Raw genomic sequence first — 14,982 nt, 5'->3', positions numbered from 1 at the left:
TGCAACAATGAGCGGTGATTAGAAGTCAGGGTGTTCTGGCATCAAATACAAAATCGAATAATTAACCGTGAAGATTGAAAACAGTATGTGCATCTGTCCAAAATGTTAAAGACGCCTTGTTAACAAATTATCAGGAACTAGCACTGCATACATATCACTGAGCTCGGAGTCAGGGAAGAAAGAATATTGTGAAGGGCATTTTCAATTTTTTTTTTTCCTTGAAAAAGTTAAAGGTAATATAGTTGGCTTATAAGGCCAAGTTAAAAGGTTGTATTTAAGGCCTATATCTGAGAGGAAGCAAAATTCACTCCTGTCCATTAAATTATCAGAAGAACTGAAAATGACAAAATTCTTTTTTAGTTTGTATTAATATATTCTCAGAGTGTGCTTTACCCCACACTCAACACTCTCAGAATCAAGTTACTAATCAGCGCGTTCTGCCAAGTTATTCAGTATTGTTGCAAAAAATTGTGTTGACACTTATTCTCTCTCTATAAAGAACATACACATGGCATTATACACATACACATGTATATAGTCCAGGCTATATACAAGAATACGTACATGATGAAATAAATCTATCTCCTGATAGGACAGTAGTGCTATATATTCCTTTGCCACTCTTGAAGCATAAAAAATAATATTTTTCTGTTTGAAAGCTTCCATTATATTTCATATAGACTATTGTGGAAAGTATTGAGACTTTTCATTAAAACGTGGTATGCGATCCACACATCAATTGTACATAGGGTGTATTTCATTACTCATTAAGAGATCCATTAACGGCTTCTCTCTCTAGTTAAATAACACTGGCGTTTAAATATCTGTATGAAATTATATTAAGATCTGTCCTGCTCCAATTAAATAAGTTTTTGTGTTTCATGTGTCAACTGACTTACATTTACTAAAAATCTGTAAGAAGTTTTTAAGTATCTCTGTAATTAATCTATGAATCATTATATTAACTTCTAGTTGAAAATGAAGAGGCATCACATAGGCATTCCCATCACTGTTAAAAGAAAGTAAATTGATTATAGAAAATTTCGCGTATTTTGTTGCAACTGTTACACTGCTTTAATCTTTGACTGGTATTGTATGCGTCTCTACTTTTTCCAAACCGAGGGCAGACACAGAGTAGAAATTCAGAGCAGAGGACGATGGACAGCTGTCCTCTGATGTTTACCACAAAAAAGACAGATGTGAGCTGAGAACCGACACACATACTGAACAATAACCAGAAGGGACCCGCTGCGGGGCGCATCACCCCCATGGACGACCCTGAGGCCCTAGGGACCCCCCGGGGGCTGGACAGAGAGAGGGGCTCCGCAGGAAGGCAGTTTCTCTTCTGGACTGAACGCTGCTATTGAGAATTCAGGAAAAGAAACGTTGACTATGTGAGTAGTGTTGGGCTAGACTGCTTGCAAAATTATTGTGAAGTTCAGATCATGATTAGGCTGTTTTAAAAAATTCAAATGCCAAACTGATTTCAGATACGCTAGGATGTTTCATCAATGTGGATGAATGGGTGTTGAGGACACTGAAATGCAAAGCGGAATGTTAACTGACTAATTCTAAACAAACCTAAATCAGCTTTCCCGAACTGAATAAAATCACAGGATGTTGAGGTTGGAAAGACCCCCTAGCAGTCAGCCAGGGAGCAGGGGTGTCTGTTTCCAGGGTGGCCCGGCCCCACTGGGGAGGCCTGCGAGGAGGAGGAAGAACGGGACATGGACTGAAGGTGCAGGCGGGGCTGCCCTGTGCTACGTCAGGTCCTTCTGCATCTGCCCAGCACATCCCTGTAAGGTGGGGATACCCGCAGTTTGCAAAGCAGAAATCAGGTCCAGGCAAGTTCCGTGAGGAGTCGAGGTACCAGTGTAACGTCTTTTAGGACAGCCAAACCCTGGAGAAAATAGATGGGGATTGGTTGGACGACACTGCGCTTAACTGGATGAATGGACTGGTAACATGGCTAAACTCAGCAGTTTAGGATAAGTGGCTAGACTGCATCCCCGAGAGAGGTTTCTAGTGGTATATTATAAGACATGGACCTTGGCTCTGGTTCATTCTGTATCAACAGTAGCCTGAATGAAGATATGGGGTGCACGGTTATCCACTGGTGTGCAGATAAAGTTGTAACAGAGAGCGACTGTACTAAATAGCTGAACAATGTCTAGAAAATGGTTCTATTAGAATACTGACTTCACCAGGTTGATGAGAAGACTGAGTCAGCTAACAAGATGCAAAAACATCTAGTCCTGCATCTGATGTATTACAGTTGTAACAGATGCTTCTCACCACAGAGAAATAGAAACAAAGAAAAAGAGATCAACCTGCTGGTCACCGGTTTAAGTGAAAGGCTTAGTCATACACCACCCTTCCTCCTGCTCAGCAAATGACCTTGTGAATTTGGGGAAACTGGCAAACTTCTTACAGGAAGCGAAGTGGTCAAGTATGAGGTTAAGAAGAGAAGCTATAGGGTAATAGGGAACGAAGCGAACCAAAGACATATCACAGTGCTATCCGCTGCATTCCATGGAGGCTGGACCACCCAGCAGTTGGTAGAGACGTCGGTGTGTGCATCTGAGGGATGCCTGTCCTCAGTGCGTGGTGGTTTGAGGCCAGGACCTCAGAATGTGGACGCAGCTATTGCTCTGAGGTCAGGGCTCTGCAGTGACCCTCAGAGTATCCACAGAGCACAAGTGGGTGGGTTGTGAGCGTGATAACAGAAAGGAGTCACCCAGGCAACATGGGAAGGAGACAAACCTTGTCTCTCCCATCGACAGGCTCTGCAGTGCACCACTGCTAGAGTAATCTTCCCAGAGCACCAGCTTTATTTCATGGTTAACCTGCTTAAAAACCTCAGTGGGTCAGGGTGCTGAGAAAAATCTTAAACTCCTTGGTCGGAGATTCCAGACCCTCCATAATCTAGTTTCGCTAATTTATCACTCTGTCATCTGCACGCCCATGCTCCTGAGGCCAGACTAATTTCAAAGCTGATCCCTAAAATTCATTCCTTTTCAATCGCAGTATTTTGCTAATGCTTCTCCACTACCCTTTTTCCCCACTGGCATACTCTCCTCTTTCCCCTCTGTTCAACTCTTGTGGAAGCCCACGTGGTATTCTGCAATTGCTAGAGCACTCAGTGACCATCTGCTGAAACAAAAACAACCAATGACAAAACCTGTTTATTCCGGGTCCTGAGCACTGACTCTCACTCTGAATTAGTTTTGTATTGTGAACCAATACACAGATCGGGACCGTGCCTTCGAATCCTGTGTATCCCCTTGTCCCCCCACCGATGTGCCTAGTACAGCCCTTGGTTATAGTGGTAGCTCAAGAGCTTTGCACTAAATGAAGTTACCTGGTAAATTCAGCAGGAAAAAAAAAAAAAAATCACTTAAGCCAGTTATTTGACTGAATTACCAGGCAATGAAGTCAAAGTAATTGACCTGGTAGTCCCAACAGGCAAAGTCTAATTCTGCAGGCAGTTATCTTGAAAGTCAAAAGTGTGTTGGGTGTGTGATATATTATAATGTGAGATTCTAACTGAACAAGGAAGGATCCTACTGTCAGAGGCTTGAAATGAAATGGGGTGTCTGTCTTATTCTGGACTCTGTACATAAACACAGAACTCCATCTCTACGCCTGATCCAGCTCATCTGGCTGTTATGCAGATCATTTGTTATATACATTTATAGGATGGGTCTTGGTTTCAGTCTTTATTCTGAAAAATATGATATGCCATACTCCCTGTTTTACTCAGCATTTCAGAATATATATCCAATATGAAATACCAGAGATGATAGATACTATAGATAAAAACCATGAATAGAAAAAGAGTCCACTCAGGCCGAGCTCATTCCTTACCTGACTGCTCATTAATCCTGTTCTAATCCTTACCCCATGGAGGTAAATGCATTTTAAAAGTTACATGTTAGACCACTTCGGTTAAATGGCACTTCCTACAACTGTCAGACTTCCCCATCTATCAAATTAAGGAATGCTGTAGGGGAATGTTCCACGGGGAGAAACACTTTAACTTTCATAGAAAACCTGTAAATCATAGTCAAGATGGTTACGGACTGAAAGCTTGTGTTTCCCTAAAATTCATATGCTGAAGCCTCAGGACTCAAGACGATAGTATACGGAGGTGGGCCTCTGAGGAGATAACTGGATAAGGCCATGAGGGTGGGGCCCTTGTGATGAGATTAGTGCCCTTAGGGGAGCCATAAGAGAGCTCACTCTGTCTCTCGCTTCCAATCTTGGCCACAAAGAAGTCATGTTAGGACACAGCAAGATGACAGCGCCCAGAAGCCAAGAGAAGGGACCTCAGAATGAGGTCTTTACAGCATCCTGATCTTGAATCTCCCTGCCTCCAGGACTGCGAAAACTACATGTCTGCTGTTTAAGTAACCCAATCTACATGCTTTGTTATGGCAGCCTGAGTGACCTAAGAGGAACAGTAGGAGGGCACTGAAAATGCTCCCCCTCTAAAACGAAGACTGGAACTATTTTGTAAAGGCATAACTACGTATCATCTGGGAATTCCTTCCTACCCCTTCCTGGTAAAATAGGTGTATTAACAATTGTCCTAAATGTAGTAAGAAATCAGCAACATCTCTTTGTCATGTGGGACCCGAATCTGATAAGTCACAGGTGGCACTAATTTCCTAAACTCAAAGGTAGTATCCTCCAACAAGTACTTATACTTTGGACATACTTCCTATATGATGTATACATGTATAATGATTAAAATCTATGCAACATGATTTAGATAAGTTTGTGTATGCGTGTGTGTGAGAGACAGAGAGTCACTCAGTCATGTCCAGCTCTTTGTGATCCCATGGACTGTAGCCTGCCAGGCTGCTCTGTCCATGGAATTCTCCAGGCCAGAATACTGGAGCGGGTAACCTTTCCCTTCTCCAGGGAATCTTCCCAACCCAGGGATTGAACCCAGGTCTCCCACATTGAAGGCAGATTTAGGTAAGTGGTTTCCTCTAATTACAAACTTGCTATTAAAAATAAATGTCACGTGAATAGGAAAAATAATTTAAATATGGAAGCCTAAAGCATCTCAGTGTTTGTATGATGTGTCCCTTACTCTCTGGCTCTCAAATCGAAAAAGCATGCTCTAGGTCTGAGTTAAAATGTCAGTTCTTTTCTCCAACTCCATTTCATATCATTCAGAAAGAATCTTTCTAACATAAAGCGCTTATCTATGATATCAAAGCATGTGTGGTTTCCAGTGATTGTGTTTCTTTCTTAAAGTCTGGGAACTGTACATGTTCCAGAAAAACAACGGGCTTGGTGGAGTTCATCCACACCCCTCCATCACAGCAGTGTGAGGTAGAGTCTGGCACTTTCGGCCGCAGGGTTGGCCCTGGTCGGCTGGTCTCCTTCAGAGGAAAGGTCGGCAACGTGAACTAGGACAACCGAGGTCAGAACCACAGAGCACAGCACACACAAGAGCACAGGGAGCCTTCCGAACTTTATCACATGAAAAGCCAGGGTTTTCTACTGTTTCTAACGTTTTATCCATATGTTCATAACCATGCTGCTCCAAAAAATCATGGATTTATAAAAAAAGATAATACTGTGTATGTTTCTATTTTTTTCCAGAGTTAGCAAGGGATGGGGGAACCTATGATTTCAATGAGGTGCAGCTTCCATGTTCAGTCAAACAGTTCATTATGAATAAGAAACCCGTAATTATTAATTTTAAAAATTCCTCTCATAAGATTCTACCTGTGGATGACTCATTAAACAAAGGGTGACATAACCATGTGGTATGGGAGCAGTAAAATGAGAACTGGGAGACCTAAGTGATGGTCTTAGCCCTCACAGAGCTGGTGTAACCTCAGATAAGTTGTCTAATCTCTACAACTTACTTTTACTTAATAAATATTAAGGGCAGTAGATTGCATGCTGCTGAAGAAGAGTGTTGTTTCTAAAATTCTAGGGCTTCATTAAATGCTTATTGTAAATGACAATGTAAATTATATAACAGGTGTTTGAATACACAAGAATTCAATAATAATTCAATAAAGAATTCAATAAACACATAATACAAGGCCCAAACAGTCAAGGAGCTTACTGATATTTAAATGAATCCACTGGAGAAGGGATAGGCTACCCACTCCAGTATTCTTGGGTTTCCCTGGTGGCTCAGCTGGTAAAGAATCTGCTTGCAATGTGGGAGACCTGGGTTAGACCCCTGGGTTGGGAAGATCCCCTGGAGAAGGGAAAGGTTACCCACTCCAGTATTCTGGCCTGGAGAATTCCATGGACTGTATAGTCTGTGGGGTCACAAAGAGTCAGACATGACTGAGCGACTTTCACTTTTAATTTCCAGAAGGCACAAAATTCTTGATGAAAATGATTTTTAAAATCTGAAAACTCTGAGTTGATCCCTTGTAAGTCTTTTTCATGTTGTTGTTGCTGTTGAGTTGCTGAGTTGTGTCCAACTCTTTTGCAATCCCATGGACTGTAGCCTGCCAGGCTCCGCTGTCCATAGGATGTCCCAGGCAAGAATACTGGAGTGGGCTGCCATTTCCTTCTCCAGGGGATCTTCCTGACTCAGGGGTCAAACCCACGTCTTCTGCACTGGCAGGCAGATTCTTTACTCTTGAGGCACCAGGGAAGCCCAAGTTCCTTTTCATAGGTAGGTTTAAGGTGGTTTTAAATTGAGTGCTCTGTGGGTCTTTAATTCTCTGGGTGTAAGATTTCGAATGCAAGATGACACAGTGGTGGGAGCATGGCTTTTGGTATCAGCGAGACCTGGGTTTGAACCTCATCTTTTCCACTGACCACAGTGTTACTGAGGACAAGAGAAAGCACCTCTCTGAGAGTCATTTCATCATCTTTTGTCATCATTTTTACAGTCTTTTAATAAAGAAAAAGGTAAAACCAATCCTCTCTTTGACCCCAATTCTATTCCCTAGAGATGACGAGGAAGGCAATTATGTTCAAGTTTTTGATGGGAGCATCCCAGGGTTTAAGTTCTGTAAGAAATTAATGAATAAAATTAGCTAACAAAGAACGTCGGAGAAGGCAATGGCACCCCACTCCAGTACTCTTGCCTGGAAAATCCCATGGATGGAGGAGCCTGGTAGGCTACAGTCCATGGGGTCGCTAAGAGTCGGACACGACTGAGCGACTTCACTTTCACTTTTCCCTTTCATGCATTGGAGAAGGAAATGGCAACCCACTCCAGTATTCTTGCCTGGAGAATCCCAGGGATGGCGGAGCCTGGTGGGCTGCCGTCTATGGGGTCGCACAGAGTCGGACACGACTGAAGTGACTCAGCAGCAGCAGCAGCAACAAAGAACGTTTCCTTTCACTTTCCTGCATGTGGAGCTGCTTGTCAGCGCCTCTCCGGGGCGCACCTGCGCTTTCCCGTCTGTCCCCTCCTCCTCTTTCCACAATCACTGAAATGAAGATTCAACTGGCACTCTTCTTTGGGTGCTGTCTGGGTGCCCCGCTATGATTTATCGGCCACGCTCTGAATGCCCATACCGTTTACCCTCCTCCTCGCTGTAAGATCTTCTCCTTCTTGTAAGCCTGCAAGGGCCCTCGAGGGTCTCGGCCTCAAGCTGCTTTGTCACTACATACAGCACCTAACACTGTCCCTTCCATAGATGCTTGCTTAGTTAATAAACATAGCTTACAATTTGGCAAAATGTTTGAAAACAATAGAAAACAGCTGGTTTTATTTTGATTCCAAAGGGGTAAGATTTTAAAGTCCTATTTCGAAATTAAAAACCTTAATTCTGGGAAAACGCTCTATTCGTCTTGAGCCATATGTAGCTTTTCAGAAGACCTCTCAGGAGTCCTCCCTGACAGGATGCTGATGCAGGGACCGAGGGAAGGACAGGAACTCTCCCATCACGTGCGTTCTTCAGAAGTCGGTAGCAGCCTAAGCGGGCTGCCCTGCCCAGAAGCCCCTCCATAAACTCACAAGAACTGGAATAAACAGGGAAGCACTCCTGTATTTTTTTTTTTTCTTTTTAAAAAGAGAAGACTAACATAAAGGCTTCTTTGTAAAGCAAGCTTAAGATCACAGTCAGGAGCTAGGCGGCTGGGTGCCGTTACCATGCGTGCAGTTAACCAGGCACGGAAGGGGCGGCCTGTGGGCACAAGGAGGGTAAGATGCCCAGTCACCCCGGCTGCTCTGCTTCACCGCATCTCGGTCCTTCTGCAGCCTGTACCAAGGGTGTCAGGGATGGAACAGGCCATTTTCAATCTAAATTTTGTTATAGATTAATAAGCAAACATTTTCTTGCTTATTATGCAATTTATCATGATGAAAATTACATTGGACTCCTCAAGGCTACATGCTGATACGTTCATTTATTCAGAGCTGTGTGGAGAGAGTTGTACTAACCTTCATGACAGAAAAGGATGTAAAAGCAAGATTTAAATTACCTACTGAAAACCCAAGCATTGCTGTCTGTGGACACACTCCGTGTAGATAAAGCACAGCACATCGTTACGTTTGCTGCTATGAGCTTTGTGTGAACTTATTGAAACACAAAATAAAATATTAAATGGTTAGCCTAAAATAAAAACCTATCACTTCTTCCAGGCAACAAAACAACACCGCATAATTATTGAAATTGTGTTTGGATCAGATTTGAAAATAGGCTACAAAATTCAGTCAAAATGAAATTCTGGACAATCAAAAATATTAAAGGCTTCTCTCAAGGTGACCAGGAGAGCTGAGGTAGCAGCAGCCACTCTGCTGACTCCGTGAGGGTGTCCACGGCAGCTGCGGCCAAGAGGAGGATAAAAGACTGAAAATACAGGTCGGGCTTTGCACAAAGGCCAGCTGCCTCTTACGACTACTGCCAACTCATGGGCTCATCGTCCCTCCTACTCCTTAGAGTCCATCAAGCACCTTCCGGCCTCCTGTGTTCAGAAACGATCGTGGTTGCCATTACGTGGGAGTGTTCATTCTAGAAACAGGCATCTCTTCAGCTGTCGAACACCAGGACAATGACAACGGCGTCACCATCCATACCCCCCGCCCAAATTCAGACGGCAACATCCACCCAACCTCCTAGTATTGTGCTAAGTGTTCTTCTAAGCACTTGACAAACACGAACTCACCTACCATCAGTCTTATGATGCAGGTATTTAATTAGCCCCAACTTGGAGATGGAACTGAGGTGAGAGGTGAAAGAATTTGCTGAAGGGCATTGAGCGGGGAGACTCAGAGGCGAGGTTTAGGAAGCGTGGCGGTAGGACAAGAGGTGACGAGGGAGGGCAGCTGCTTAGGTTTGAAATGAGTTCCCCCCCCCTACTCCGCAATCTCGAGACTGTGAAACAGGGATGCTCAGCTTTAGGACAAAGTCACAGCATCCCAGTCGAGCCTTCAGTGGCTGCTCTGGTCTCCACTTCTGAGCACAGAGCAACCAGCAGAAAGTCAGGCCCAAAGCATGGATATGAGAGAGGCAGCCATGGAGAAAAGGGCGGAGAACTCGAGTGGTTTTTAAAGGTTAATAATGATAAGAATGAAATGTCGTTCACTGAAACAAAAATCAAAAGAGGTGATACCTGTTACAAGCAAACCTGGAAGATACTGTAGGTTCAGTTCCAGAGCATCGCAGTAAAACGAGGATCACAAAACAGCACATCACATGAATTTTTTAGCTTCTCAGTAAGCATACAAAAAGTATGTTTATACTACACTGTAGGCTATTAGGGACGCAATATTATTAAGTATTTCTTAAAATGTAAATCCCTTAATTTAAAAATACATTATTGCTAAAAAAGATCATAATAGTTACAAAAATAACATCAAAGATTACTGACTTCAGATAACCATAACGAATACAATGATAAAAAAAAAGTCTGAAATATCGCTAGAATTACCAAAACAAGACACAGAGTCATGAACGATCAAATGCTGTTGGAAAAATGGTGCCAAAAGGCTTCCTTGATGCAGGGTCAGCACAAACATTTGAGTTATAAAAAGAAAAAAAAAACAACACAAAAACCTAGTATCTGCAAAACACAACAAAGCTATGCACAAAAAAACAAGATCTGCCTGTACACTGAGAAAGGCATCATGAGACAGATGGGAATTCAAGAATTCCTGCACTAGGATGTCACCCTCACTAGGGCGACTGAACTAGAAGAGCAACAACAAAAATACAGGATAGGTGGGGGCGAGGATGCAGAGAAAATGAACTCTTGCATGCTGCTAGTACAAATATAAAATTGTGTAGCTGCTGTGGAGAACAGTTTGGTGATTCATCTTAATAGGTTATACACAGAATTATCATGTGACCCAGTAACTCCACTTTCCAGTTATCTGCTTAAGAGAAATGAAAGTAGCAGTTCAAACAAATACATCTACATGAATTTGAATTTTCATAGCAGCTCTATTCACAACAGTGGAATAGAGTAGAAACAACCCAAATGACCATCAATGGATAGAGAAATAAAATGTGGTATATCAATAGAATGGGATATTGCTCAACCATACAAAGAAAAGAAGTACTGAAAAGAGGCTGCAACATGAACGGATCTTGGAATCATTACGCTAAGTGAAAGAGGTCAGACACAAAAGGCCACATACTATACAATTCCATTTATGTGAAACATCCACAAAAGGCAATCTCAGAGACGGAAGATCATCAGGGGCTGCTGGGAGGAGAGAAGGGGAAGTGACTTCTCCATGGACGTGGAGCTTCCATGGGGTGACCACACCTGGGAACCAGGGAGCGCTCATGACTGCATAACTGTGAGTGCGTCAATGTCACTGAACTGTATCCTTTGAGAGGGATTTAGTGGTCAAATTCATATTCTATGTAATTTACACCACCGAAACAAAACAAAAAAGACTTCCTCCAGGAGTCAGGAGGCTGGGTTCTCAAGTCAATACTGACGTCTAGCACCGGCCTCAGCTTCATTTTAGGAACTGCCTCGGCTCCTCTTCCTTGCCCACTGCTCTCATCCCTGCTTCCCTGGACCACTGCAACCCCCTGATGGCTGACTGTCTACTGTGTGCAAATGAAACCTCAACAAAGTAGGTTTAAAAATTATCATGAGTGCAAAGGAGTAATTCCCCCAACAACTGGACCGTGTATTGTATCAGTACAACATTTTGAGCAACCATATGTATTATTTTCTTTATATATGATGTTTATACTATTATTAGCTGATAATATCTCAAAGTGCAATAAAAATAAATTTAAAACCATGTCACAGGTAAATCATTCATCGGCTTAAAGCTAAATCTCAATTGTATTAAAATTACAGAAATGTATCTCCCTTTCATTGTCTACTTCCAAAATTTCAAATATTGAGATACTGGTCTATTTTTTGGTCCATTAAAAATGCCCCCCCGAAAATTATTTTTATAAATTTAAAAATTATAAAAAAAATATAATCAATGACCTCTGCTAAAACAAAACAAAACCAACAGAAGCCAAATGAACTGAAATGGAGCACGTACTTGGCAAGTTGTTTCTCGGCATCAGCACAAAGTTCGAGAAGACCCATAAGGACAGCAGACACATCCATGTAAGGCTCCCACACTGTGAAACCACGTCCAATCAGATCAATGGCTGTTCTTCGGATTGTACTGTGTGGAGGAAGCTTAGGGCTTGGCGGCTGCAGCAGAAGAAATGTCAGGGCCTTACCTAAAATTACAAAATGAAAGACAGAGGGATAACGTAATTTTCTTTGTGATGTTTTCTTTGAACTGTATTTTCAAAATATAAACCACTTTGGATTTATCTTCTTTAATGAAAAGGGGTTTTGAATAGTAAGACTATAAAAGATCTCAAGTTTACAGTTCGCTTAACCATGTACTTTAAAGGGAGTATCTGATTTCTTTAAAGAGATAAGTTAGATGGCAATATTTTCTACTAAATTCTAAAGGGTTGTAATTATATAATAACTATATGTAAATAAGTACATATAATTTCAAAACATATCAGTGAGTCTAAACTTCCGAACAGTTTTCTCCCTACTCAGCATTCTGTGAAATGGAGATGGTTTCAAATAATGTAAGACGGTATTTCTTCAACTTTCTTCTACATCTAACAGAGTTTATATGTGACACTTCATCAATAATGTGCCTCATCACAGGCAATGATTATCACCAGGACTGAGAAATGGAGAAGGTAGAATGTGTAGCTTTTAAAAGTCTCTCCCTAACCCAGGCCAAGCATATATGTGCCTCTACATTCTCATGTACTGATAACAGATGATGTCAAGTACCTGGTCAATTCTTTACATTAGTTTGTTACACTTCTTTTAAAAATAGCTCAATGCTACTTCTAAACCTGAAGACATGATTTGGATTTTGATCTATACATATTCCTTTATGTTGAAGATCAAGCTGACCATTTGTATATGTAAACCTGATAGTGTTTAAGCTGCAAAAGCTCATCTACTTCCAAAGGCATTTTGACATTAAAAACAAAACAAAAAAACCACTAGTGACTGTAAAGAACAAACTGCAAATCAGAAGAAGTTTTTGTATTTGTTTTTGAGGAGAAGAAACAAAACGGTTTGTAAATCATATCACTGTATAGCATACTGTTTAAAGGGAACAGAGTTTTCAGATTTAACAGAGTATTAACCAGTTTGATAATTTACTAAGGGGTTAGACTTAGGAAGATACTCAGTGAAGCTCAGTTTCCTTATCTGCAAAATGGGGATAATAATAGCTATTGTGAAGGGCCAGAGTGTTAAATGAATAAAAAAACACATAAAGTGTACTGCCAAGGGCTACATCAGCATGTGTTGCATGAAGGGCAATCAGGGCTCATTCTGAATAAGGTTGAACTTGTCTGTTTCCAAAATTCAGAACATAGCATATGAACTTTGATTTAATGCACTCAACAAATAAAAGCATTTGCTCACTTTTATGTTATAGCCAATTGTTAAACGAAAATGGATTGAAATGGGGGTAAATAGAAGGATGGCTTCCCTGTTGGCTTCATGGTAAAGAATCCGCCAATGCAGGAGACACAAGTTCGACCCCTGGGTCGTAAAGATCCCCTGGAGAAGAAAATGGCAACCCACTCCAGTATTCTTGCCTGGGATATCCCATGGACAGAGGAGCCTGGTGGGTTACAGTCCATGGGGTTGCAGAGTCAGACACGACTTTAGCGACTAAACAACAAAACAAAGCAAAGACCTTGACAGCTCTGGCAGGGCAGTTTCTACCATCTGGGGAGGCATCAAGAGAAGCAGAGAAGAAAATGATCTATTTAACACACAGACTTTAAATCTATTAATAAGTGTCTGATTTTTTTTTTTCAATGATCTGTTTGGGAGTTATAAAGACACACAGATGTTAAAATTCCACATCTGTCTCTCACAACTTATTCCCAACAAAACATGTAAATAAGAGAAGATAAAGAGGATTTCTAAGTTAAACCTTTGGATTTCTACTGCTGCTGCTGCTAAGTCGCTTCAGTCGTGTCCGACTCTGTGCGACCCCATAGACGGCAGCCCACCAGGCTCTGCCATCCCTGGGATTCTCCAGGCAAGAACACTGGAGTGGGTTGCCATTTCTTTCTCCAACGCATGAAAGTGAAAAGTGAAAGTGAAGTCGCTCAGTCGTGTCTGACTCTTAGCGACCCCATGGACTGCAGCCTACCAGGCTCCTCCGTCCATGGGATTTTCCGGGCAAGAGTACTGGAGTGGGGTGCCATCACCTTCTCCCTCTGATTTCTAGCCTTGTTGATTAATAACATGCTTATGACTTGGATGTTACCAGAAATACTGACACTTATGATCTGAAGATATCTAAGGATTCAAATTTCTGTATCATATATTCTTTCTGTTGATACTAAAGAACCAGACTTTTAAAAAAAATGGTTTATATGATAAGTGACAGGTACATTTATTCCTTTTTAACTTGTATTCTGTAATTTAGAGTTTATCTAACTTATGACTCCATATGATTTAGGTGCTAAGCAATATGGACCAAGGTGATAAAAAAGCTAAAATTAAGACAATGACAGTACTTTCTCTATTGACAGAAAAAAGAACAAAAAAACTTGTGACAGAACTTTATGAATTTTATCTCAGAACTTTTCTAAAATAATAAAGGTTGTATTTTAATCTGTACAAGATGGAATCTAACTCTGTACAAAAGCATACATTAACTTATTTTACATAAGTGCCCCACTGTCCCACAGTCAAGGAACATGACCTCACTGAGTAAGCAAGGTGGGGAAGCACGCCGCCATCTGCCGCTGTGACCGCGTCTTCTGTAAAAGGCTTTCCCAGCGGCAGCATTAAGAAGTTTAACTGGCCTGATATCCGTTCAAGACTCCTCGCAATTTGGCCCCAACCCTTCCATCCCAAGATTCCTGTAAGAACTATTTACAGAGTATTGCTACAGCATACTAAGCACTGGGGAGACAAAAGAGAACAAGACTCAGTTGTTTTCAAGGAAATTCATTCTAGCTCAGGATACAGGTGAGCAAACAGGCAATCCGAATATATTACGAAGAGTTTTAGAATATTTATAAGCTCAAGGCATCAAGACAGAACTTAACAGGGGCACTTAATCTGATCTTAGGGATATAAGAAGGGAAAGGTGAACTGAATAACCAAACGTAAAGACTAAGTAGGACTTAAGTCACTCACGGGAGAGGAGTAGGGGGAAAAAAAATATTGTAGGCAGAGACAATAGCAAGTCTAAAGACCAGGAGATGAGAGGGAACACGACCAGACCAAGGGGTTACACACAGTTCAACAGGGCTGGAAAATTTGTCAGAGGAAAGGGAAAGGGTTGGGGTGATAGGCAAGAGGCAAAAGAGGAGAAAGTGGATGAAATAGAACAAAGAGACACGAGGCAGGACACGCTATCAGAGCCTGATCGCAAAGGGCCTTACGTGCTATGCCGAGAGTTTGTTTATTCTGGTGACAGTGGGGAATCACAGGAAAGTTCTAAGTGAAGGAGAGGTTTGATTAGATTTTCAGAAAGGGGCAAGGCCTCTTAAATTCTGA

At 41.7% G+C, this 14,982-nt stretch overlaps 1 protein-coding gene across 24 annotated transcripts in view; it reads right to left on the bottom strand.

The window, feature by feature from the left end:
• Nucleotides 1-14,982, bottom strand: part of WDR7 (WD repeat domain 7) — a 373,254-nt gene that overhangs the window by 100,768 nt on the left and 257,504 nt on the right. For all 24 annotated transcript variants that reach the window (XM_081562306.1, XM_081562297.1, XM_081562301.1 and 21 more), the window contains one exon: nucleotides 11,462-11,648. In XM_081562306.1, coding sequence (XP_081418432.1) covers nucleotides 11,462-11,648 — 187 coding nt within the window. The remainder of the gene's footprint in view (nucleotides 1-11,461; nucleotides 11,649-14,982) is intronic.

The sequence above is a fragment of the Giraffa tippelskirchi genome, chromosome 14 (assembly GCF_054371585.1).
Source record: "Giraffa tippelskirchi isolate mGirTip1 chromosome 14, T2T-mGirTip1v1.2.pri, whole genome shotgun sequence".
Lineage (NCBI taxonomy): Eukaryota > Metazoa > Chordata > Mammalia > Artiodactyla > Giraffidae > Giraffa > Giraffa tippelskirchi.
The sequence above is the reverse complement of the archived record's forward strand: the minus strand, read 5'-3'. Positions and strand labels throughout refer to the sequence as shown.